The sequence below is a fragment of the Myripristis murdjan genome, chromosome 10 (genome assembly GCF_902150065.1).
Source record: "Myripristis murdjan chromosome 10, fMyrMur1.1, whole genome shotgun sequence".
Lineage (NCBI taxonomy): Eukaryota > Metazoa > Chordata > Actinopteri > Holocentriformes > Holocentridae > Myripristis > Myripristis murdjan.
The window spans coordinates 24,873,738-24,901,390 of record NC_043989.1 but is presented as its reverse complement, the minus strand read 5'-3'; the positions used below and the strand labels follow the sequence as shown (position 1 = coordinate 24,901,390).

Here is a 27,653-nt window from a genome sequence, read left to right as displayed (position 1 = left end):
TTATGAAAAATACTACAAAGAGTGCATTCTGAGAATTTCAGAATCACTTTTGAGATTATTTGATTACATTTTAGGTTTTGGAGACACGCAAAGAGACATCTCAAGAACGGGGCTGAGAACAAGAAAGGACTTGAGAACAGCAGTCTGAGAGCATAATGGAAATCTTTAGTTTACTCAGACAGTGTAGAAATTAATTTAATCTCTTCAACTACCTCTATCAATACCAAATATGTCCAGCTGAACTAGAGGGAAATGTGTATAAAATGATACACAACACATGGAGCTATTTTCTATTTGATGTAGTTCTGCAGCTCAAACAATGTCATGTTGGGTTTGAATATTTCACTCAGTGAAAGTGTGATGCAGCTTCAATGAAGTGTTGCAACCAGCAGATGCAGAATATGAAAGTGACATTCTTGTACAATATGGTGAAAAAAAAAAAAAAAAAAGTCTTGAAGCTAACTAAGTTTGAAGCTACTTAAGGGTGAAACAGAGTTCAACATACTAACAAGGCAACATGACAACAGCTCATTAAACATTAAACCACCTATTTAAGCACAAAAAGAATCAATTATCATGTGGGCCCAAAATAGCGCGACTCACACAGATGAGATTGAAGTATTTCTGTTTCTCTGAATGGCATTAAAGAATTCTAACTCTTCCAACTGTGGGAGGTGGTCCGGTTTTTTCCACACTTTTGGGAGGTTCACAATTCTTAAAATTCCCTGGTAAGAAAAGAAAAAACAAAACTAACCCAATCAATCTGATCCTATTTGCTGCATTTTGCAATGTTAGCAGCAGTGACTGTGGACAGAAAATGGTAGCTTGTCAAGCTGTGGTACAGATGAGCTGCCTGGATTTCACGAACATGTTACCTTGGAAACAAGCGCTAGTGTTCGACCGAGAATCAGTAAGGAAGAAAGGTAAGACTATATGCAATTCTCTCAACATGTTTTCGTATATCACCGCCATCAATTACCTACAGCAGCCCAACACTTACATCAGCCAAAACAAGTAATTCACTGCTAGAGGGAAGCTTTGAGGGAGAGACGTTTGAGGAGGAGGAAGGCCTGCCCACTCCTTCTTAGCCCCTGTCTTTCCGTGGGATGAAGCAGAGCACACGTGAGGAGTCGCCACCATCAAAACGCCACTGGGACTAACTGCGACACTTTGACACAAAGGATGCCGACCAAACATCAATCTAGCAATAGAACAAGGCACAATATTGCTCTGCTTTGCCGGCAGTACGGGTTGGAAGGTTGATTGAGTTAAATCTCTCATTTTGTGCAGCTTCACATCGGCTAAGGCACCAATTGCCATGGATTCCAAAAACAGTAGCATGATTTAAGCAGAATTACAGAATACAGGAGAAGTCATTATTTCTATGAATAACACTCATTAAAAGCCATTGGAGGATCACAATCTGTTGAATTTTATCACTGATAGATCGTAGCATCACAGGTTTGCCTTTGAAATAGGGTTATAAAATGGTTTACCCCTTGGGTAATAAACCTGAAAGCTGAATTCTCTCTCGCTCTCTCTCTCTCTCTCTGTCTGTGTGTGTGTGTGTGCGCGCAGTGAAGGTAGGGGTTCACAGGTGTTTTGAAAGGAGTTTGAATACATTTCCATTTTTAAGAGGGATCGGTATGCATGAATATTTTTAAATTGGGAACCTGCACAGCAAACCTTTCTAGATAAAGCAGTAAATGAATAAATGGGCCATGTTTTGTGCAGGTGCAAAGCGCACACACACAGACAGACACAAATACAAACAAACATTTTAAATGCTTCCTGTGGTTGGCGTTCCGTTTAAAATGTGCTGTAAATGCCGTGAAGGAGAACACACATACTGTAACAAACTGGCTATGATCTATACCGGCTCACTCTCTTGGCCCTTGAGCCGGCTGCTTTGATGTTGGACTACTTCCTATTGGTGCACTTGCATGGAAAATTTGATTTGCTCGTTTACATGACATCAATTGTATCTTCCTTGACTGTCTGCACCTTTTATGCTCACCATGATGCTGCTTTTCTTGGTCAGGATTCCCTTGAAAAAGTGATTCCTAATCTCAATAGGACTACAGCACCTGGTTGAATAAAAATAAATTTAAATGCAGGACTCTTTTGACCTGCCAATCGACTGGCTCTCTATTTTTAGGTTAATTTCTGATGACTCTGTCTGGAAAGGTATGTGTTTGTATGAGGGAGTGAGAGAGAAACAACCCTATACACGGTGACATAAACCTAAGTACCTCTCTGAACCATTTAAAGTGAACAGTGTTGGCTGTCCTCAACCCCATTAGCCATTTTGAAAGATGCAACAGTGCAATTAGGCAGTTGGCACAAGGGGAGGGCAAACGAGGGAGCCGGGGACTTGTCAGGGGGCTCTACTCTGATAAAACACTTCCAAACAGTAACCCAAGAGGACTAGGCTGTAGAAGGGGTCATTAGACAAAGTCACCCCTTCTTCATTCACAATACAGTGCTCGAGCAACAACACAGTGAGAGGTGGAATGTTTTTGGCTTTCATTCGCTTCAGAGAAATGGGATCAGAGGCACTGATATTGTATCTACAACTGTGAATTCAACAATATGTTTTGCTCAAAAATACTAAATCCAAAGGATGAACCACTGGAAATGTTCCACATCGCATATATTCTCTATTTGTCATTCAATATGCATTCAACAGCCAAGTGTCTCTGCGTCTTTTATAGCATATTTGAACGAATATGGGCTCTCTTGGCTCAACATTCAAGATGCAGCACCTCAGATGGATTGCTGTAACGCCTGAGACAAAACAAAAAATTTGGCTAAGCACGAAGAGCCTGGCCAAGAATCCACAGTGTGGCCTAAATGTAAAATAAATACTTGAGGCAGAGAGGACTGTAATGATCAACTTCATGGGGTTTGAAGAAGTAGTTGGAGGACTGGGTCAACTGTCAACCTTGTCAATCATACGGCCCGTCAGAAGAAGCCAGGCCCCGTGTGGCTTTAGTCAGGTGCCTGTGCCACCCTTATCCTGTGTATGGATAAGGGTGAGAGGTTGTGCTTTTAATTAGGTGAGCAAGTGGGAGAGACTGCCAAGGAGAACAGGAAAGGTTAGGGAAGGCCAGTTTCTGGTGGTAGATGAAGAGAGGTCAGGAAAACTAGACAAGGGAACTGTGTGCAGCCCTGCACACTCATTATTTTCTGACGGGGGTTAGTAGCAGATAACTCTGTGCCAAGCTACAGGCTGCAGAATGAAGAATTACCACACTTAGGAGTTGCAAGAGTGTTGTTTTCCTCTCTTTTTATACAATGCTAACTGTAGTGTTTATAAATATAAGGATAAGGATTTGAATATATACACTGGAAAGCTGTATCAGTCTTCTTGCTGCGTAGCAAATACAGCTGCCAAAGAGCTTATTGGCCAGAACATGGCAATGTCCTTTTAAGGTATACAATACCCATATTTTTCATTATCCAGTGAGAGTTAGATGGAGCAGAGTATGTCAAAAATACACTGGCAATACACTGGCAATGCAAAGACACCGTTTTCTTAAAAGGTACTTTGTTCTTCAGGTTCAGGAGACAGTACATTTTGGTACTAGTGTTTTTTCCAATCATTAATCTAATGATTCAACTGAATCTGAATTGGTCTGCATATGTGTCTGGAGTCGCTGGTTTTACATCTAATGAGTGTTATATTATGATATCTCTTCTTTAAAAATATTAAATTACAAGAGTAACTGAAAATTAATTACATTAAACTGTAAACTGAACTTACATTAAACAGATGTGATCAACACAAAAAAGCATAGGAGTAGTAAATGCTAATTACATGTGAAACGGATTTGTGTTACCAAAACCCCTAAACTACCCTTAAAAAAAAAAAAAAAAAGGATATCTCCATAAAACATTTACTGTGATAAAATCTATCCAAAGTGAACGTGAATATAAATGTAGAATTCTTGATTCATCAGGATCTAGGAGAGGTGGCGTTTATATTCAGGTGTAAAAATGCAAAGCTTTTTCAGACCTTAGCAAATCCTACCTGGTGCTGAACTGAAGATGAGTTTACCAACAAAAATAAAGAACAAAATGCCCAGCCAAAACACTAATGAATGTTCTGAAACTGTAACTAGGCGGTGTGCTCTAAGAAAAGGAATAGCAGGCTGAGATTGATTGTGTTTACTGCAGCAAATGTGATGAAAACAGCAGGTTTTGCATATTGTGTTAACCCTGCTATGATTTGCAAACCCTGCATGTCACTGGCTCATTTTGATTTAGCTTAAATTTTCTTTCTTGAAAAGAATCCCTGTTTTTTTAACATGGTGAAAAACTTAAGATATCATGATATGAGACAAGATATCATCTGGGATTTTGGATATCGTAATGTGAAATGGCACAAGTGTGTTACTCTTCTCCTGGTTTTAAAGGCTACATCAGAATAAAGCAATTTTCTGAACATACCTGATTGTTCTAGCTATTCTATCATTTGTCTTTACCCATTTTGTTCTTAAAAAAAATATATTATGATATTTGATTTTGTCCATATCACCCAGCCCTAATTTAAAGGGATGGTAAACCCAGTTAAACCTGAACTATTATTCTTGAGTGCTATCTTCATCATTCATCAGGATCTTAAGAGTTCCCAAAAGTCAACGACTAAAATAAACTTGAGTTTAAGAGGCTGTTATTCCTACAATAACACATTTCACCGGGGCTGGGTGGGTTTTAGATTACCTTTTAGAGTAACAATACTGTCTGGCCTCTTTAAAAATAGCTAAGTTAGCAAATCTTTTCCCTGCTAATGTTGCTTTAGTTACTTTAGAGGCTTGTAATTGGGGAGTTGAGATGAGAAAGTCTATGGCTGATCACTAGCTAAAGCTCCAGATTATATTAAAGCGCATGGTGAGCACTTGCCTCCACTGATCTGTGGATTGGTGAAATAATCCTCGTTAAAATGGTGGATTTATATCTGAGAATAGTATGACATCCACGAGTCATGCTAACGAGTGAATAGTTAGACAACAGGTGCAGTTGAAGAGTCAAACTGGGGCAGGAGGAATAAAAACTGAGGTGTATTCTGATTGGGTCTCCCCACTCTTACAAGTGACAGCAGCTTTTAACCCCCAGCAAAACAGCTGGTTTAGAGAAATCAACTGAAAGCATGGAAAGGACTTTAGATTCTCACAGTTTCATGTTTTCTACACCCAATGATAACAATAAAAATGCTCCAATGAAAGAAATACATATTTTAGTTTACCATCCCTTTAAAGGTGTAACAAGTAGGATTTTGGTTGTCTCACAGTGCAAAATACTGACAATAAATTAGCAGGGGTTTGATGGGGTTGTTCATCAGCAGAAATGACTCAACCATTACTTGGTCAGGTGCTGAGATTTTTTGCTTTCATTTCTGCTCTAATTAGCTATCTTACTCCTCTCCACTACTCTGCTGTGGGAAAGTGTCTTTATTGTTGATGTGAACTGCAGGCCACTGAAGCCCATGGGGACAGAGGGGTGAGAAGAGAGGGGGCTGAGCTTGAGACTTGAGTAGGAAGAGACAAGTTGGATCGGTGTGTTTTAAGTCAATGTTGGACACTTACTATTTGTTACCCCGACAAATTTCACAACCGTAAGACTTTTACAGACTTTTTTAATAACCTGTGGTTACCGCGTGTTAAGGAGGATTTAGGTGTATGCAGGTCAAAAGCACCCGTGGAGTGCCGCAGTTCATCATCAGAGCTGAGGTGATGTGGGTCTCAGGCTCTGTCTCCCGGGGCGGATACAGGACAGCAGACGTCACGCTCGGCTGCATCACAGTGCAACGCATCAAGTGCAGTAAATCCACTGACTAACAGAGCAGAGCGCTCTGCCATGTGATACGGTCAAGACAATCATGGTCAGGGGGTTAAAAAAAAAAAACACTTACTTGGACACATTTCGGCCAGCATGTTGCCAAGGAAACAAGACATTGCCAACCGCTGCCCGGTAGCTGTAAACACCCAGAAGTCCGAGGGCCAAGGCGATTTTGGACACCCATGAACATCGTCTTTGAATCAGGAAGTAGATGAGAGTCAGCGAGAGAGCAGCCAGCAGGGACAGAACCATCTTGTGTTCGGAGCTGGTGAGAGACAACAGAGAGTTACTAACATGTAATGTGAAGAAGAGTCATTGACGGGCGCTTTTGAACTTGATACTGAAATGCATCTGGAGTATTTACACCGTATTTGAAATATACACTTGTAACAACACGCTGTCTGCGCGGGTATCTGTTTTGTCAGCCAGTCAGACAATCACACCACCCGGCACCTGTTTAAACTTTAACAGGCAAAAATCTTCAATTCTTAACTGCACTTGAAGGTGCATGCTTTGAAATTACACAGCCTTGAGCGCAATAAGGAAGACCTTGTAGGAGGTGTCAAGGAGTAGTAACCTTGCATTTAGCTGCTCACTTGGATCAGATGGCAGAGGGGTTGGGTACAATGGGACAAGACAAGGAGGAACACCTCGATCTCATTATCCAAGCAACTGGCAACGAAGGTAAGGAGAAAAGGGCAACGCTGGACAGGCAAAAGGTCAGTTATCCACATCTCTATTCTACAATGGATGCATGTTAAAGAACAAACTATAATCCCCTAACCCGCGGCGCAGACAGAATGTTAATGACCGTGAAACAGCTTCACTATGATATCAGCAATCTTACTCTATACTCTATGTGACCACTAAGGACGAATCTCAATGCTTCAATCTTTGTTTTAACAAATGCTAACTGGTGTTTTTCTCTTTTTTTCTAGTTTGTCAGACAGAAAAACACAGGCGTAAAAATGTTTCAATGTGACGAGAGGACACTTGTTAAATTTTGAAACGAAGGGCTTGTAAAAACATCCTAAACCCTGTAAGCATGAAGGGCAACAGGCAGAAACACTCCCTTCTTGTGCGGTGCACCTTACAGGCAATACCCTCCAATGTCCATGTTCATTTGAGAGAGCTATGTGTTATTTCGTGTCATTTTATGTTGCTTAATTAAGTCTGGTTCTTTGTCACTTGACAACAGGAGCACTAGGAGCATCCCATCTCTCTTAACTGGGACCCGTAGCTTTGCCTTACTTGCCCAAATGAAATTCTGGTGTCGGGTTTGTGCCATTCTCCACCTAACCAAAGTGACAAATCAAAACTCAAGCTGAATAAAAACTGTCTCTCAAACAGCAGTGAGCGAGCAACCCCTCCAGAGAGAATGGTGCATGATTTTGGGTATTGGACTTGAGATTTTTTTTATAAACAGTAACCTTTCGCTGCCGTGCAGAGCCGCTAACAAGCGAAGCTGCCAAGTGCAGCGTTAAAAATTGTTTTCCTGTCTGTCTTTGATTCTCTCTGCCCCGCTTTCTTTTCAAGGTTCAAATAATCCTGAAGTGTCTGCTGTGCCTCTGATGGGACCGGCTCGAGGTTGTTCACCGATTTCCTCGGTTTCCAAATCAATCGCACGACTTTGAGCAGACAGGTTTCTCTGTGACTATCTGGAAAGAGGTTAGTAGTGCTCCGGTGCAAAGGTCTGGGGGGCTTGTGTTCTCTGCGGTGCAAGAGAAATAACATTTAAAATGAATGCCTGCAGCGCGTACACACAATTGTAAACAAGCTAGGTTCATTAAAATAATATAAAACTGAAAATGGGAGTTGAAGCAATCACTTCTCAGTCACTAAATGACATAATACTGGCCTGCAGTGACACAGCAAAACGTGCATACTCTATTTCAAATTATAGTTTCAGCTAAGAATTATTCAAAACAGCAACTTTATATACACAGTTCTTTTGTGCAAGCGCTGTGGAGGTAGGTAATGATATGACACTAGATATCGTCTGGGGTTTTCAATATTGCAATACCAGGAGATGGCATAAGTGTTGTCTATTCCTGATTTTAAAGGCTACATTACATTAATGGGATACAATTTTCTGAATTTATAAGACTGTTACAGCTGTTTCATTGTTTGTCCCTAACTGCTTAGTCTTCATATCCACATTACTAATGATTGTTTATCAAAAATCATGTAAAAATCTTACAAGAGAGTCATCCCTATCATATCTTCACAATAAAGGTATTTGGTCAAAGATATTAAGATATTTGATTTTCTCCAGATTGCCCAAGCCATTTATTTTGCTTGCTTCCCATTTATTTTCAGCATGATCTAATCTTTGCCCACCTGTTCAGCCAGTGTCCCATGTCAGGAAGATGGGCCCACTGCACCCCAGTCTGGTTGAGGGAGCGCAGCAGCCGGCAGCAGGCCAGAGTCAAGGGCGGCGTGGCTAGCGCTAGCCACCTCTCTGAGCAAACCTCCGCCTGCGGGTGGACAGAGGGGTGACAGTCTTTGGAGGGGAGCAAGTGCTCTTCCTCATCCCCAGAGGTGCTGCGCTCTCTGAAGTACTTGCGGCAGACATCCTGGAAGACGGCGAGGCAGAGCGTGTTGAGCAGGAAGTACCAGGTTTGGTGCTCCTCCTCGACGAAGCTGCTGGCCGCCAGGCTGAAAGTGTGGCCCGCTGTGCCGGCCAGCAGCAAAACATCCAGCTCTGACAGCGCCCACTCACTGCCGCTGCTCCTCGACGGGGACTATAAAAGAGAGGCAAAGTTAAGAGAGGAGCTTTTACAGAAATGTGGCAGAAAAACTTGAAATGGGTTGTGTGTACTTGTGAAATACAGTGCTCCTATTTTTGCTTTCACCAAAAAGGTTATTGTTTTCAGTCGAATATCTCAAAATTTGTGAATACATTTCCGAAAGTGAAAAAAAAGCACAGACAAAACTAAATTACATTCATGAGAAGCCTGCGAAGATGTGTTTTCAATCTTTTCTAACTTGGCATTTTGTGGACCGATGGAGATGGATGGATTATCACCTTATTTGACTATGCAATCAGACATTCCTTCAAATATTATAATTTTATTTGATCAAGATTTTTACCTTTGTCATTGTTGCCTTCGTATAGCAACAATTAATGGGGATCCAGGTAAGCAACTAAACTAACAAATTGTGGGGCTTTACCTGGTGATGTTTTGTTTTGCCTGCCTGTGAGAATCGGCATGAAATTCAATCATATTCCTCAGTTGTGCATTTGTTTTCATTTGAATCTGGAAAGTCAAATGCTTAGCAATCAGCATGATTAAATTTTATGTTATATTTCAAAAGGTGTAAGAGCTGTAAATACTGAATTTAGCACTTGACCTGTGCTCACTTTGCCCCCTCACTGTGGCCTGGATCCTTCAGCAGTATTAATTTTACTCTTTAATTTTACTGGAAAATGAACAGGGACAAACTATTGCTTTGATAATTCATTACCAATCCATTTGGATATTGAAGATCCTCATTTAGCTGCATTCATTAAGTCAAACATGTACTTATACACTTAAACAGTCTAATTTAGAAAAGCATAGCTGCTGTCTGTCTTCATACAGAGAGTGAGAAAAGCACCTGATAAAACAGCATCTAGTGATGCATATACAGTATACATCCAAATTTACAATTCAAAGAAGCAGCAGCTAGACTGAGGTTGTTCACAGTGCTTAGGTTATTTATAGCAGTGTGATGAGATTCAATCAGCAGTATCTATGTGGCGGTAAAATCCTTAATGACGAGCACCACAAGTAACAAGTTGACTTTCCCCCACATTCTGTGATATTACTTTGCAGTCTCTTTTAAAACATGGAGCAAAAAACAAAAACAAATAAATAAAAAAATCAATCACTCAAGTGAGGTAATTTTAGGATACACAGTTTCTAGGTTGCATACATTTTCATACATTATCATTATCTAGGTTGTATTTCATACCACTTTCTTCAAATCATAATTTGTTTTTCCGGAGGAAATACCTCCTCTGCTGCCAGTTTTCTCCCTAAATGTAGCTCTCGTTGCTTTTCTCACTACAGATTTCAGGGTTGAGCCAGACAGATGAACATCTTTGGTTAAACAGGAATGGCTCATTCATTCGGTGCACCAAAATCTAAGACACCCTTGAATTACTGAGAATAGGACTGATGTCCTGTATGTCTACAACGTCTGTGTTTTTTGAGATAAAACAAGTCATGGCCCAAGGGAACTATATTACTTTTTTTCCAGCTCCCTCCCCCCTGCTGTTCTCTTTCTCTCCTCCAGTGGTTGGCCAATTTTGAAATCTCAAAAGCTGCATTATACAATTCCACATCTTTTCTTCCAGTGGATAAATCTTCTGCATACTCATTCATGTTCATTTCCCCTCCCACAGGAAATCTATAATCATGGTATTAAATTAATTAAAAACTGATGGAAAACAGTGGAAGCATCATTGAAACATAATTAAATTTAGCAACTATTATCTATATTTATAATATTAATCTTTACCCACAGATAATAATTTCATTCATCTACTTTCTGCCTTATACTTAAAGGAAGAGGTAGTGTACCTATCTTAAGCAATGTAATATTATGGGAATGCTCCAATGTTCAAAAAGCTCCAAAATTCCCTTTTTCTGACTGAGACAAGATGTTGGAAACCATTTTCAACTCTGTACGTCCAGCGGTTCAGTTCCTATGGGCAGCATTTCCTGTTAGCTTACCATAAAGACTGGAAGTCTACGGGAGTCATAAGCCTAGCTCTGTCCAAGTCAAAAAATAAATCTTACAGCAGCTCCGAAGCTGAAAGAAGCTGAAATGAAACATCTTTTCTCAGTTTGGGTGAGTTGGAAAAAGCATGCCCAAAACACTGGAATTTTCCTTTCATAATGTTCACAAATACTTCCAATTTATAACAATTTATCTTTAACCCTAGTCTCCACAGGTTTAAGCGGTGTCCGAATGGAGGATAATTGGTAAAATAGCAAAATATCATCTGCATATAACAGCTACTTCACTCCCTCACTGCTTCGGATTTCAGAGGTTCCCTTCATAAATTAAATAAAGGTTGTCATGCCGTTAAAAACAAATGACAGGATCCCGTACCTTCTGTCGACTTGGATCGCAGGAAAAAGGGGCACATCACTCTTTCCGCCTGCCTCAGGGCCAATATATAGAACATCAATCCCCCTGTCAAAACCTGCACCAAAGCCAAATGTGCTGAGGAAGGATAAAAGATACTGCCCTTCTGCCCTGTCAGAGGCTCTCTCCCTATCAAGACAAAGCACGGTGAAATGGCAGGATGATGACCTTTTCATCCAAATAAAGTGCAATAGCCTGACTAAAATCATTGGTTAAGCTCCTGTTTTCATGATCGAACTTTCTCTGACTTTGCAGAGGAATGGCCTTTTTCGTTCAAACTGATAAGACTCTCAGCATTTTTAGGGAAACGTCTTAAGAGAGCGTCTTCAAACAAAACAGACTCATCAGCTGCACTGTGCTCCTGGAAATACTTGAGCCATTCTTGGGGCTGATATGTTACATATATGATTTATCACATTGTACTGGCAGGCCATACAGCCCCAGCAAATTTCCATCACGCAGCCATCACTCCATCACTGCCTTTCTAACTTACACCTCTGGAATAGGAACCTCAGGATTTTCAGGCTCACTCATTTGAAATATATATTTCCAGCCGGGCTGGAAAAAAATCTAGTCTTTCCCTCCTGCTTTGCTCTCAGACTGAACTAAACTTTTTATAGAACTCACGAGAAACTCCAATAATACCCTTTTTAATCAATTCTTTGTCCTTTTTAATATTACTAGTATATAACTGTTGGCATTTCATTTTCTCTCATTTCTCTATCCAAACGTTCTCACTTTGTCACCTCCTTTACAGAAAGTACTTCTTATTCTAAATAAAGAATATTCACCTTTAAAGTAATAAAATTCAACGAATTGAAATTCTAATCACATATTTGGTTGAGAAGTGACTCGGAGTCCTTTGTAACAACCTCCCTATTTAGTGAGTGCGTTTAATCTTCTAGTTTTTCAACCTCTCCCAGTCGCACAAAGAAACCAATCATTCTACCTCTAATCAAAGGTTTGGATGCCTCCCATAATGCTATTTTGCTGTTACACCTAGGTCCCCTCCCCCAAAAAATAATAATAACTGTAGATCCTCCCCTTGAGAGGTCTTAAAATATTCAATCTGTAACAGCTGCATATTAAAGCTCCATCTCCTCCCTCTGACCGGCTCTCCCTGCATCTCCATTTGCAAATGTAGCATGGTGTGTGAAAATGATAGCTGCAATGGGTAAAATTACCCTGTAAAAATACACTTGTCTTATCAAGTGAAATCACAAATTGGAGTTGCAACTGAGAACAGTGTCCCATCCCTCCTAACTGAGAACTCATAAATCCACCTGTTTGCCTAAATGACATTCTGGTATCGGTCATGAACACCTGTGATTGGAGAGCCAACGGGAAGGGAACTCAAATGTAAGAGTAAAACACAAAAACTATGCAAATTATCAGTCATATTGTGTATATTCTCATAACAAAACTTAGCTCTCAGACTGAAGTTGTTGTTTTTTTAGTGACATTATATGCCAACATCATGCCTCTTACTTGAGAGTATTGTCTACTCATTTCCCTCTTCGATTTCATAGCCTCATTTTCATGAATTTTAGGTGTAAAAGCTACTGTTTTGAATTGATCAGACTGAAGCTAAATGGGTGAAACAAGGATTTTAGAGGACAATAATGCAAAATAAACACAAAGAAATAAACAAAAATCAGTCTTCCAACTGCGAAATTAATAAAACTAATGTGGCACAGCAATAATGGAATAGCAGGTAAACACAGGTATTACAAATGATACTAATTAAGGTTCTGTTTCATTTAAAGTCTATCTGAAGAGAGTGTTTCCAGTGAAACAGCATGAACAACAGCAGGACTCTGGCTCTGCTAGACCTAAAAGGAACAGAACCTTAATTAATGTCATTAGAAACACCTGTGTTAACCTGCTATTTCATGTCAAAATGGCGACTCCCTAAATATGGGCCATAACTGCAAAGGCTCTCTTACTTACAGTACGTCCTCACACATTTTAATCAATTTGACGGTAACATCTAAAGACAGCCCATCTAGTGTTTCTGTCACTATTTCTGGAACAGTCAAAACGTATAACATATGACATGATGTAAGATGACACTCCTGTATAGGGAGTTAAAAGCGCTCTAATGGAAGACAAGGCAGAGCCTGCTTTCTAAGAAATCAATAACATTGATTGACAAAATTGATTCCAGCATCAGCTGGAAGCTGAAGTAAGAGAGCAAAAACGGGACTTAAATGAGATCTCTTTTTAGTGGCAGTTGATGGCTGAACTGCTGCATTTGCAACTAAGTGCACAGAAGAAAAAGCTTTACAGCTGAGGAGAGATTACAGAGTTAGTCGTCAATAAATCTATATTGTTATGGGGCATTAATACTCCCCGTACATAGATTGATTGGGCCTTTTCAGACATCTTATATACACTTTGAGAAATCCATCCATTCTTCCAGGCAGTTTCAGGCTATTTACAGGTGATGCATTGGCACCCCACCCTACACAACTGTTTAAATCTCTCCCACCAGGCACGTTTGCATCACTGAGTTGCCGTGCAAACACCGAGCATTTCTGTGTCGTCTGCACTGTCTGCCAGTCACGATGCAGTATTGTCACTGTACTCAAGGCTTTTACATGTTTTTTTTTTGTTTTTTTTTAACTTTTTAGAAATATCATGAAATACTTTTTTCGTATATGGACACATGAATCATTTGATAGCTCACAAATGAAAGTCAAATAATGCGACCCTTAAATTTCATAGTCATTGCATCATTTCACATCAAAAGCAAACCAAAAACAGAGCAGGGCCAAACTATTAAAACGTGTTATTCTGTCTAATTATTTACAGGGCTGATTTTTTTTGCACATCTATTCAGAGTAATACAAAACTAGGATTGCATTTTCAGTGGAGATCACCATTTATGTATGTTTTTTATGTCTAGGACTGGGCTTAATCCATGTTCAAGCAGCCAGGCCTTAAAGTTTATGTCATGTAGTGAATTTATTCACTGGTCAAATTGTCCTTGGCTAGTGGTTATTACAGCCAGGAAAACAGTCTGTCTCCTCCATGAGACAGGCGACCGCTGAGGCTTGATGATTTTCTTACAGTCTGGGTTCCCAGCTGAAGCTCCCAGCTGACATCACCACCAACCTGCCACCATGTCTCAACAATCTGCTGTAAGATGAGCAGGCACACTTCTCTCATTAAAAGCCAAATCATTACCTGTCAATGGAGCTAGGCGCCTTTTCATTTTATTTTGACATTTGTCTGCCACCGAAACTCAAAGCCGAATATTCCAGAGTTCCGCAAAGAAGACCTGACTCAGGGAAACATCTACCTTCAGGGTCTAGATTTACGATTTTTTTTTTTCCTCTGGAGTTCATTTTCATACCCAACCTAATGGCCCACGAGGGTTTCTTTTTGTCTTTCTGCTGTATCAGCACTTTCTCCGAGTTCCCAGAGGGGAAATGAGATGTAACCTTTACTGATAAATTATAATGAGTAAAGAGGCGCAGTAATAAAGAGGGGTCATACTTCAGGGCAATTTAAACAAACACAGAATACTGAAAGCTTCCACCTTCTGATTAGTTTATTGTTATCAATAACTCTAATTGATTGCTCACACTCCAAATGTAGCTGGCACTTACTTTTATTTGTTGGTGTAAATTTAAACATAGCTGTCATGTTCTGAACAAACTTTTCATCCCTATTCAATTAAACATTTATTACTGGCAATGCGGTGTTTTGGCACTATTACTTATGCTGTCGGCACTGACAGGTAACTTCAAGAGAGTTTCAGAGAATACAGACCGTCCTCTCTATGTTTGTTACCCGACTCTCATAACCTCTGCAGTGACTGCTGACAGATTCTCAAAACACTGAAATATCATTTCTACATGCTACAGCTCTAACAATCATTACAATGATGAACTTATCATTGCAATTATTACAGAGATGAACTTGTGCTACTGCATTAATTGTATCATCAACAAAAAAAATGATTTGCCTATATTGCATGGAGAGTTAAAGAATCCATTTTCCTTTGCGTTACTGTAGGCTAATAACAGGGCTCATTGCAATCCTTCATTACAAAGTCTAACACTCGACAAGCTGTGTATGCGGCCAAGCACTGTTTGATTAAAATGAATGGTGCCCAAGTCCCACATCGACTGAGAGGCACTCGCCCAACACTCCTCTCGGGCCACTTTTTGGTCGAGTGATTTTTCAATTGTCATAGATCCAAAAAAGTCGAGTATAACTTTGCAGGGCTTTTTCTAAGACCTTTATTTCACAGTATAGCAACATTCAGCTAATCTAAAGCTGCATTAAAGCAAGTTTAAATCTTGTCTTATCAGCCAAAATCACAAAGCGGGACTGTGACAGAGAAGAGTTTCCTATCCCCACTAATTGGGACCCAGTAGATTTGCCATATTTGCACAAATTAAATTCATGTTTTTTTTAGTCTAGTTTGTATACTTCTGTTCACACAGGAAGTGACGCAGCCGGGCTCACCAGCGTTACATCTTATACTTCTCTTGTCCTTCTTGGTATGCCTTAGTAAAAAAAAGCAGCACAGATCAGCTGGGTTGGTAAACAGGAGTCTGCTGTCTGGGTAGTGAAGTTTAAAAATTTCAAGCAGTGACCTTACCTGGCTGCCATTTGCATCGTGTTGAGCTCCACACTGAGGCATTAAATGAAACTTTCAGCCTCTAACGCACATGAGAACATAAATACGAGCCCAACTATCTGCTCCAAGCTGTCCCTGTGTTTGGGTGGTAAATGCTGGGTGCACAACTCACCTTCCCGGGAATCTTTGGTCCCAGAGGAAGTCGCCTTGTTGCCATAGAGACCAGAATACAGAACATTGCTGAGGAGAAGGCAACAGCAGCAAACACGAGACCCCAGGAGAGGCTGCAGAAGTAACAGGAGCTCTCAGCAGATGTGCACACAAGGACGTGCACTGAGGCGAGCAGCAGGCACAAGAGGTAGAAAGGCAAGGAGAGCAGCGCTGGGAGGACTGGGAGGTCCACTTCTGCTGCACCACTCAAGGCTTCTGGCATGGCCAGCAGTAAGACCACCAGGAGCTGGAGGGATGACAGGGAGAGATACCTGAGGATCAATTTTTAAAGTCTTTTAAAAACTGAACTTTGGTAGAGTGTTGGGTTGTCCATTTCCCTGGACATGATAATAGTCCACACAGCGGCAAAATATCCACATTAGTTGCTCAGTGCTCCCCTGGGCTGCTAATCTGGAATACTATTTCTATCTCTCTGTTCATGTTTGTAGCATAAACAAACCCAAACAAAGCGGATTATGCCGATTACAAAATAAAACAAACAAAACAATAGAAAAAAAAACTTTTTGCCATCTAATTACAATTATTTGTAAAAGTACTATTAGGTCATTTCATCTTCGCACAAGGTTACTAGGTGGACGTTTCCTGCAGACACAACCTGCCAGATGTTTTCAATTCAAACAGAAACAAAACAAGAAAAGAACTGTTTAATTTCCTCAAACAACAGGTACCATGACTCACTTTTCATACTGGCATAATGTGTACTCCTATAGTTTTGTTGCACTATGTAAGTGAATGGAGAGATAGAAACACAATATTCTGTATTAACAACCTAGAGGAGCTAATGAGAAACTAATGAGGACATTTCAGCCCCATGTGGACTCTTACCATGTCCAGGTAACTATACAACCCAACACTACACCAAAGGTCAAGACGCAGACCAACTTTTTGTTCAGCTGTTGTACAACCATTTACAGATTAAGGGTCTGACTTATTTATTTTTTTCATGCACAAACAAGACAAATAGTGTCTGACATTGATTTACAAAGGTGCTGCAGAACAGGTCTGCGCTGATGAAGAAAAGAGGCACATCTGAAAATTGTGTGTGAAGCCATTTGCATATGTATTTTAGGCCATTCTTATGTAGAACCGTAAAAATGTGGGAGGAGGGAATGGAGATTCTTTCAAATGAGCCACTAAATTTGATTTATCATGACTAGTGGTCTGTTATTACCACTTTTTAAGAGCATCAAGACTGCTTTGCGGCACCTTTAAGTGGTTCAGTCTTCCTTTCAATTCCGCCTGGTGCACACAATCACGCCTGATTGCATTAATTGTCAGGCTACTAGGGATCTTGATGACTCTGAGATCAGATCTCAATTGTGTGTGAACATGAATTTGGCTACAATCTGGATACTGAAACAATGTCATTATTTTACAACATAAAATGCCATAGCTGGAGGTCTGATATGCAGGAGGTCTGAATGTAAAAGGTGAGTCTTTCATTTTAAATCTTGAAGCTAAAGACATACAAACTTGAAAATGCATTTCCTTATTCGAAAGTTTTTTTTTTCCCAGAATGTGAAGAGCTCCAGAGTGTGAAGGATAAAGGTCCACTTGCACTGCACTGACGTCAGCAGCTACGAATTCTACCACAAAAAAAAATGTGAAAACACAAGAACAAGAGCTTTTCTTGCAAATATGATCACTGATTATGATAATGTATCTTTTTCAAAGCTGCTGTCTCTGGTGCTGAAAGCCATGTTGGATTTCAGTCATGTCACGTGCATCCTCCACAGATATTAGCAGCAACACATTCAAATTAAGTCAACTGCAGCTATATTCATTTTCTATATATTCAATATGTCTATCTCCTGATTCGATTATACCATAACAACTGGGTGCTGCTTCGATATGTATTGTGATTCTTAAGTATTACCACTTTATAAGTATCGCAATTCGATATTATGATTTATTACAATTTTTGTTGTTTGAATTATCCACTTGTTTGTGGATGTAAAGTTTCAAGGTCACAATAGGCCAGTTCTATATGGTGACGTCAAATTAAAAAAAAAAAAAAATAGTCTCACTACAATGAAGTGGCTACTATGGTGGGTAAGTCCAAGACTGTTTAGGCCCCAGTTTGCACAAATACACCATTTTATAATAGGCCAAAAGAACACATTTTACTGCATGCAAACAACTGCAGGGTTTGTGGCCCAATCTGCATGGGATTAGCATAAGGTGGGCTTGTCTGCAAGGGGGAAACCTGTGAGTAACCACAGAACCAATTTTCATTCAGATATCTTGAGGTCAGAGGACAAAGGAAAATGCCAGTTTCTCCCTTGCTAAAATTTTGCCTAATTTTGGAGCGATATTTGACCCTCTTGCTGGCAACTTGGCATGACATGCTTGATATCAACAGATTCCTTAGTTTGTGTAGTTCCATATGATACCAATATCTGCACTTTACTTTACTGATTCATTAATAAAAAAAAAAAAAAAAGATTAAAAATCACATTATCTGTTTTGGTAAATCAGCCACTAAATTGAGAAATTGCAGAGAGCAAAACTATGTGCCCAAGGCTGCAGCATGCTTGATAATTCAGGCCTAAGGGTGTGTTCAAACTTTGAGCCATCATTTGGAAATGCAAAAAATATGGAGCTGTCCAGACTCTTCATGGAGCTGGTCTTTCTACCAAACTGAGCAACTGCTAAACAAGACCTTGGGTCAGGAAGCCACTTCTAATACAAAGGTACAGGACGGCAAGACTGGGGTTAATAAATCATACAGAAAGGACTCTGGGAGCATGAGGCAAACAAATCTGTGTTCTGATGCAACAACAATTAAAAAATTCATCTGCAGCACAGAGGCACTATGTCTTTTTGTCTTTCCAGAGAGCGGGCACAGCTCATAGCAGCGTCTCTACAGGGAGGTGCAGTGGAGTAACCGTCATGTTGGAAAAGGAAGCAAAAAACATGTCTTCACTTTGTTATTGTGGGTATTTTGTGTACAGTGTCAAAAAAAAACAAACAAAAAAAAACCCAGCATAACCCACCAAACCACAAAAAAGTCAAAGGGGATGAATTCTATCTGAGGGCACTGTGCACACAAACAGTCAAAAAGCATGAATGAAATTCTACTCTGCTCTACTCACCTGAAACACGAAGACCATGCCTGCGATCATGGAGTACATGTCGTACTTGCCCAGCTGCTTGCTGAGGGCAGAGCTCATGGCAGCCAGGGCCTCCAGGTACTGCTTCAGGACCTTTTTTCCCATGTTGGTCAGCACCTCAGAGGTGTTGCCCTCCAGGTACAGCTTCACCCAACTCCCGTGGGATTTCTCCGCCACACGGAACTGCTCGAAGCCCGACACTGGGAGAATTGGACAGAGGTGAGAGGAGGGTAAGATGGACTGGTGCTGTGAATTGCAGGGCTATAGTCAAAACAACCTCAGTTAAAACGAAGACCATGCTTAGCTGTAAAAAGTTGAAAATTAGGATGGAGGAAGTCATGTTTGATATTTATGTCTATAACCAAAGCATGGGTAAATCATTCAATATGGTTTCTCAATGATATTACAATATATATATATATATATATATATATATATATATATATATATATATAACACATTCAGCAGCTGTTTTTTCATCACTGATTTACACTGTTTGGGATGATGCCCCATTCATGTGATGCTGGTTGTATCATATTTTTCAGCTTCCCAGCAGAAGTGCACATGGCCACATCATCAACACGGCTAAATTGACATTCTAGATGTAACATGAATTGGCCCAGTTGTGACGTTTCATAATGCTCGCCCACAGCATGGAGTTTTCTGTGAGTGATGATAAATTTGATCTGAAAAATGCCTCTGTCGGCCACAGCCTAGATTTTAAAACACAAAATCATGTTTGATACATGTAGTCCCCAAACTTAGTCCCTAGCTTTGCTGTCCGCTGTGTGTGGTTGTGGAAAAACCCCTTGTTGGCTAACACGAGCCTTTTTTTCATTAACTTGTTCCAGAAGGTTTTTGCTCCCAAGCTCTGAAGCACATGAATGCAACTAGAATATTTTGCGTCTAATGTTGCAAACTTAATAGTGCAAGCTTGCAACCATCCCATGAATTTGATGAGAATGTGAACGCAAAATGAAGTCAGGCAAAAATACAGTATAAGTTCTTACAAAAAGCATTCAAGTTAACACCAAATTCAGAGTCTGAATCAAGACCAAGGTTTTGCACATTAAGGGTTAACAGTATTGTTGAATTACACCACTATAAACCTGTTCAGAGGCCTCATCATGCAAAACAAGATTTAGTCCTTTTAAAATCCAAATATGACTGGCTATGATTGATTCACATGTTTACTCAAAGTAGCTGAAATAATTCCTGCTTTCATTTTTTTCCAACATCTGCGAAGCATCAGCAAGGACAAAGCAACGCTGAGCTTTGATTTGTGACTGTGCACTGCGGTGATACACACACACACACTTGTAAAAACAACATTGCAATATAACACCTACCCCTCTTTCTCAGTAGCATAGGCATAGAAGTGATAAATAGTGACTGTGTCTTTGCCAGACAGAGGGAGTGGTGAAAATATTAGAACCTTAAGCCACAGGCATGAATCATACAATATCGATGGCCCTGACCATGTTTCATCTGTCTGAAAGAACAGGGATTGGTTAATGGGCCTCCAAGATGCCTGAGGTTAGACGCATAAGATGAAGATTCATAAGAGAGAGAGAGAGAGAGAGGGAGAGAGAGGGAGAGAGAGGGAGAGGGAGAGAGAGAGGGAGGATCCCAGAGTTCAGCTTTCTAATATGTAGTTCTTATTAACATGGCTATTCCACAGGTTATTCTTTATTTAGGAATGTGTTACACAGTTAAATGGTTTTCACAACTTTACAGTGACTGCACAAAAAAGCAAAACATCATTAAGAATAACGAACCAGGCGTCACATGACAGCTGAGAGTGGCTGGGGCTTATAAATCACTGCTCGGTGGTTTCTGGTTATAAGTAGTGTTTGTTCTTCATGAAAGCTGAAATCAGCGACACTCATTTTCAGACAGACCACAGCGTATTTTTTTTAAAGCGACTTCTGTCACATCAAGTGAGAGTTGACCTCAACAGGTGTCCGAAAAGCATGCTGCTCAAAATAGCATCCCAGGCGTATTTCCCAAATTGCCCACCGCAAGACAAGAATGGCAACCATTACATTGTACTGCACAACGGCTTCGTGATTACCCAAGTGGACAGATTCAAAAATCAACACAACCAAATGTAGGTCTGCTGAAATAATTTCCATTTCACCCCATCACTATGGAAACTAGAGACCAAAATAGAGTTGAAAATGTGCTGCCAAAGCAGTAACTTCTAATGTGCAAGCAAGTAGTTTACCATTTCAAATCAAGTTTTGCAGTATTTGATATTGAAAGTTGATCTATTTATAAAAATCCAGACATAACACAAACTACGCGACTTCAGCCAAATTTTCAAGATGCATATGTAACATATGAACTTAACACTTTCTTCCATCTGGCCATTCATTCATTAACGGGATACATGACCTCTGAAAAATTACATACGGTGCACGTGTTCTGGGCTTCTTTTGCTGTTTGTATAATGACAATAAATTTGTTTTCGTACAGTCCAGCATAATGATTTTACAATAATTCAGTCCTGGAAAACTTGCTATGGATGGATGGGCGGAAAAAAATGTCTACTGTGAACTCTTTTAAGTGACACATATCAAGTTCCTTCCCGAATCAAAAAGTACAAGCCGATTATCAAGGACGACTCTCTCTCTCCTTCATTCAGTTTCAGTTAAAATAATGAGATAAAGTACTTTCAGCTGATCAAACATGAGCAAAATAATTGCTGCCAGAGGTGAATTAAATGTTTGTGAAAGTGAAGGACAGAGGGAGAGAGGGAGTGTGAGGGAGAGAGAGAGTGAGGGAGAGAGAGAGAGAGAGAGAGAGTCATAAGCAGCAAGGCGAGAGGCTGCAAGATGGATAATTCTGACAAACAGGGTGACCGCGAGATGTGAGAAGTATAAAGTAAAACTGTGTGTACGTACATGCATTTGCATAGTGAGCGAGTGTTGCTGCAAGAATGTTCAGGAGAAATTGGACCAGAGACTACTTCTGATTTCCCCGTGTCCAGGTTTCGCAGTTTGTAAGTTCATTTATTCATGGACTTAGAAGGAGCCACACACACTGCAGTATGAAGTCTGACATTTAAACCCGGGTGTGACAGGAGCCGTTGTGTTGGGGAGAGGTTTTGCATGCGGTTAGGCTGGGTTTAGCTTCCTCAGAAGCACAACTGAGGATACACGGCTTCAAACTTGTTTTGACCAAACCATAACCCAGTGAAACAAATCATAACCAACAGAGCTAGATCCTGCACTGCAGAGTCACAACCCCGCCCCCTGCCATGCACATGGATGAATCCAGGCCCACCAGAGCCTACAAACATATGCTGAGACATTTGGAGGATTATGTTATTTCTGTTAGAGGGATATCCGGGATCTAATCCACAGTGCAACAGTTTGGCTACAAAACACACAAGCTGTTTGGAGAGATTTGATCGACATTCTATGCTTTTTTTTGTTGAAGCTGTAAAAAGGTGCTCTACAATAATTTAGGAAAAGATGGAGCGATGTGTTTGGTTTTCCTACCAATTCTAACGGTGTTTCAACTGACATGCAAAAAAGGGGGTAAAGCCTGAACTCTCCCTTTAGTTGCACTATTTTCTTACTCAGACTTCTGGTCATAGTCATAACATAACGCACATGTAAATGTAGCCACTGATACTATCCTGTTATATTATGCCTGGATAAAGCATAATATAATGATGAAGAATGGCAAGTGTTGCATCAGAGTGGGCCTGGGCCATATGACCTATAAATAATATCGCAATATTTTTAGGCTATATCAGGATACACAATACATATCTCGATATTTTTAAATCGTCTCTAAAGCAGTGCATAAATGCTCGATTTAACCCTTGAGTGCATACAGTCACATCGATACGATGATTCTAGTAGGGTTGGGTGATATGGACAAGATCAAATATCATTTATATGACATTTCACATATCAAATATATTTTAGACCAAATATCCCGATATCGATATTGTGACAATATTGTGGGAATGACTACTGGTGAGGTCACAAAATATTTACACAGTCATTCCTATATTATAACTGTAATAAAGTGTGTATTTAAGTGGGTAAAGGCAAATATTAGAACAGCCATATCATGATATTATGATATCCAAAATCCCAAAAGATATCTAGTCTCATATCATGATACTGATTTAAAAAAAAAAAAAAAAAAAAAAAAAAAAATCAATATATTGCCCAACACTATATCAGAGAGAGTTCTAGCTTTCTCGCCTGTGAGGAGTGTGTGGGACCGACCAAGTGAGTTTGTAACCCACCTTTCTCATGTTCTGGTATGCTGTCTCTGAGCAGGCAGCTGAGCTGATGGCCGTTGAGGTGCAGGAAACGCAGCTGGTCCCGGAGCGGGCTCTCCTCCAGGACGCCCGGGATGACGCGACCCACGCTGTTCTGAGAGATGGGCAGGCCGAGTCCCAGAGCCAGGGTCGGAGTCAGGTCCACCTGCTCCACCACACCGGGCTGCTCCATCCCCACTGTGGAGGACAGGGACAAGAATTGACTGAACTTGTGAAGCACATCACTTCCTGTGTGCCGGGGGATACTAGACACCAGGTGTTTAGCTCAGCAAATGTAAGAGCTTTCAGCTGTAACACTACTTTAAAACAATTAAGATACAAATACTATTTACTGAGTGTTGCGCTTTTTAGGACAGATGGACACAAAAAAAAGACTTAACCATTTGCAGAACTAGAGCTTGTCATCAATTTTCACAGTGCTCATCAAGACAAAAGGAAAAACAAACTCTGGTTACTTAAGCAAGAAAAGGAGGAAATTGAGAGAGAGTGAAGGAAAATGTCGAGGTAATTCACAGCGCTTCTCCGCAGTGTTTTTTAGGCAAAGTGCAGTACCTGACATGTCTGTTTGTTGCTGTGTAATCTGGGCAATATTTGTTCTGAATTTTAACTTAAATTGAGAGCCTTTATGTGAACACAATGGCATCATAAATGATTATTGTACTGATGTCTATGAGTATAACTATGGGGAAGGCTTTTGCTTTTTTACAGAAAAATAAAAATTTTACTTGAATGAATTCTTTATGTAAAATGTGTGTTTTATTTTTCAAAACTGGCCTCCTGTCAACAGGCATTTATACGCTGGCACTCTCATTCCTGTGGAAAGCATTCATCCAAAGTTTGCTTGGGAATAATGAACATTGCAGAAAACACGCCGAGATGCATCATCAATGTCTGTTTGAGATTCACTGAGCGCTTGTAACACATAATGCCTTCATCAGCTGGGCATCATTTTCCACAAATGACGGTTGCGTGTGAATGACTCAGTACATACTGCTGTACAGGGCGGCCAAAAACAAAAAGATATGTGCCTTGTTTTTTACTACAGAGGAGTGAAATCTGGATGACTGGAGGATAGTGACAGCTCCAGATTTCACGGGACTGGAGCCCCAGAGCAAAAGGCTAATTTGTAAATTAAACTCAATTAAATAAGTCATGACGTTATCCAGCTTATTTAAAAGGGAGATGGATTTGCAACAAAACAAGGACTTTGCTGTTTTAAGCCCACAGCTATGGAGCTACCAAGTTCAAAAGCTGTTTGGGGCTTTCTAGGTTAACTGCTGTGATTTGATGGTGGATGACTGGATATTTATCTCAACCTGGAGGGGATCATGCATTTGGTAGTGTGTGTGTGTGTGTGTGTGTGTATCTTTCTGCAGCTAATTCCCTACAATACTGGGCCTATGAGCCTTATATTTTGTGTGCACAGTGACTGTATGATCAAGGACCTCTGATGGTTGTGATGATTCAAAAGCTTTGAAAAACGCTGCGACAACTGTGGTTTTCCAGATCATTAGCAAAGGCAGAGCTATTACACTGTGACGAAAATGGTCGCAGAGCAAACCTGTTCATTTTGGAAAGTGAAAGTTCATATTTGATATGTTGTATTTGTGCGAAGGTCCGCCAAAGAGGCTGTGCATCCACAGTCTGACAGGCAAAAACTTTTTATTGGGCAGATTTTTCAGCTTGAGCACTGAGCATATCAAAAACTTTCCTGCCTCCATAGAGATACACAGGCAGCGCCTCTCAAGGTGGTTGAAAAGAGGGCTGCTTTGTTCAAGGACCAGAGAAGGGGAGCTACGCCTGGTGGAAATCTGTACTCTTCAGAGTGCACTCCTCTAGTTAAATTAAGGCTTTAGTCACTGCAATTAAAAAAAAAAAAAAAAAGGTTGATAGAGCCGTCTTATAAAACAGAATATTTTTGAGGCCCCCCAGAGAAGATGTAGGAGGTTAAATACATCATTCACTCCTACATTTACTGTCTACAAGTGGATGGTTTTGTGAAGTGAAGATTTCACTTGCTAAGCCACTGTTGAAAGGGCAATACTGTTACATCTAACTAAACATATTTAGAACAATACTTTGCAATTTATTTTAAGTGTATTTCTTGGCTTGTACACTATCGTGCCACACGTAATCCAGAAGACAAGATCAGACCCTTCGAGCTCAGGCGTAACCAGGCTCAGATACAGTATAGGTTATACTTATTGAATGCTGATTCATAATTAGCATATAGATTGTAAAAGTGCAGCAGGTGATATTTCCATATATATTACAGTATCTAGCTAGCTAACATTATCTTAAACAGAGTGATTATTTTCAGAGTTATTTTTAAATTCTGAATATGACTGGACATGGCAATACTTGCTGCACTTTTGTTATGTCTGTCTGGAGGTTACTTTATTGTGAAAGCTAGCTGGAGGCAAACAACACAAAATCAGGCGATCAGCTTTTTCTAAGAAACAATACAGCTACCTAAACCTATATTATGAAAATAGGGTTTAAATTGATAATATCACCTATAAGTGAGTGTGTTTATGGGTAGTGTTTACTTTTTTATAACATTAATTGCGCTCAGTCTATCATATGAGGAGACACACTCTTGCACCAAACTATACTGCTTCAGTTCCTGATTAGGTTGCATTAATCTTGCTGTGACCTTGAAGGCTGGGAGGTTAACACGTTATCCATTCTGTGTTAGTGGCATCCTTTGGGTATAAATGGTGTTTGGTCTATCAGTTACATATCATGCATTATTGAGGAGATCAAGAACGGTCAACAACAGATATTGAGGCAATCCTTGGGCATCTTTGCTTGTGAAACTAACTATGGTATCTTACAACTGTATAGTTTTCTTGACTTGTCAGTGCCTTTCAGGGTCGTACAGGCAGTGTCAACCAAACAACATGTTGCTAATCTGCAGGACTGTGGAGATGTTGAACCCGTGACAAAATCTCATTGAATTCAGCAAACAACTGCAACGTGCTCTAATGAAACAAGAGGCACTTGAGCTGCTTAATGTCCCACCATAATTACCGTCATATATTAAACATAACCAGTTATGCCAATTGGGTCATTAACTAAGCTAATTAAACTATTAATTAGCAAACATTTCTAAGACATCATACTTGTTTTAACATAACAAATGGTGTTGTGAACATGAACTATGAAAATTAAGGAGCTAAAGAAGTTTTAAGAAAATCAGCCGTTCCTTATTAATATGCAAATTTGATAAGAAATATTTACATCTCCATGTTCATTATTACTCATTATTAAACATTACTCATATTCCAGATCACTCGAGTTTCTGCAACTGGGTCTAGATATCTTATTAAGGACATGGGGAAAATTTTGCGTGCATATTGATTTCCCATTTTGGAAATTATTTTCTATCAAATTTTGACAATAAAAGAGCTCTACTGGTAGGCAAGTCACTCAAGCTGTTAGCACCACGGGGGGTGTCGTGTGCTGGCAAAACCATGAATTAATGTAGCAACAACTCACTGAACTGTAAATGATTAATTAACATGACTGCTCTAAGAATAAATCTATGCAAGGAAAGATCTCAAAAATAGAGATGGCGGAGAAAGAAGCAATTATCACATTCACACATTCAGCCTGAACCACATTCATCAAAGCAATATAAAGCTATGTTAACGAGGTTCTATTTGTACTCTGCCAAAGTGACACCACCTCACAATAAAGCTGATGGATGTGTGTGTGCACACATGAAAGAATGCTTTTCCACTGGAAATGATATTTACAATGTAGTTTAATTCATTCATAATTTCCAGTGATGAACAAAGCATCTTTTCCTGTCTTTTCCAGCAGAGTGAGCGGACAAAATTATAATGTCACATCGAAAGACAGCTTGTTTGATTTTCAAGAAGAATTCAGTCGGCTTGCTGCATGCAGATCAATCAATGAAAAGCATCAAGACACAGTACACCATCAACCCACCCCACACTCATCATGGGGCGTTCAAGTGCATCCTGTTGCATGTGCTGGAAAAATACCTGTACACAACTATGGGTGACACATTTTTAACTATAGGACAAAAATGTCACTGTATAACTGTTTAGACGAACAGTGTCAAAAAAGCAACTTGCCACAATTTTTTGAGTAAATGTTAAAAAGTAATCTTCAAGTCGTAGCATCAGTAAAACTCAGTCTGTAAGTAGGTTTTAAGCAATTCCCACAGACACTGAAGAAAAGAAAAAGCGAAGTAGGCTTTGAAGTATACTTCAGGAACTAATAAGACAAAATGAGTTGGTGATGATAGGATTTCAGAATCAAAGGGTAAATAATTGGCTGCTGGGGGATGTGAAGGGCTGAGCAGAAAGGCAGAGTTTGGGTGGGTGTTTTCCTGGGTCTCATCACAATCCAGGTTTTGGCACTTTGCTTTAATTGCAGTAGCTGTCCTACATTTATA

At 40.0% G+C, this 27,653-nt stretch overlaps 1 protein-coding gene across 1 annotated transcript in view; it reads right to left on the bottom strand.

Moving 5' to 3' along the window:
- pigg (phosphatidylinositol glycan anchor biosynthesis class G (EMM blood group)) overlaps nucleotides 1–27,653 on the bottom strand; it is a 65,156-nt gene that overhangs the window by 19,308 nt on the left and 18,195 nt on the right. The window contains exons 6-10 of the mRNA XM_030061672.1: nucleotides 23,189–23,401; nucleotides 18,901–19,118; nucleotides 15,747–16,031; nucleotides 8,182–8,585; nucleotides 5,915–6,106 (exon numbers count right to left, since the gene is read on the bottom strand). Of these exons, the coding sequence (XP_029917532.1) occupies nucleotides 5,915–6,106; nucleotides 8,182–8,585; nucleotides 15,747–16,031; nucleotides 18,901–19,118; nucleotides 23,189–23,401 (1,312 nt within the window). The remainder of the gene's footprint in view (nucleotides 1–5,914; nucleotides 6,107–8,181; nucleotides 8,586–15,746; nucleotides 16,032–18,900; nucleotides 19,119–23,188; nucleotides 23,402–27,653) is intronic.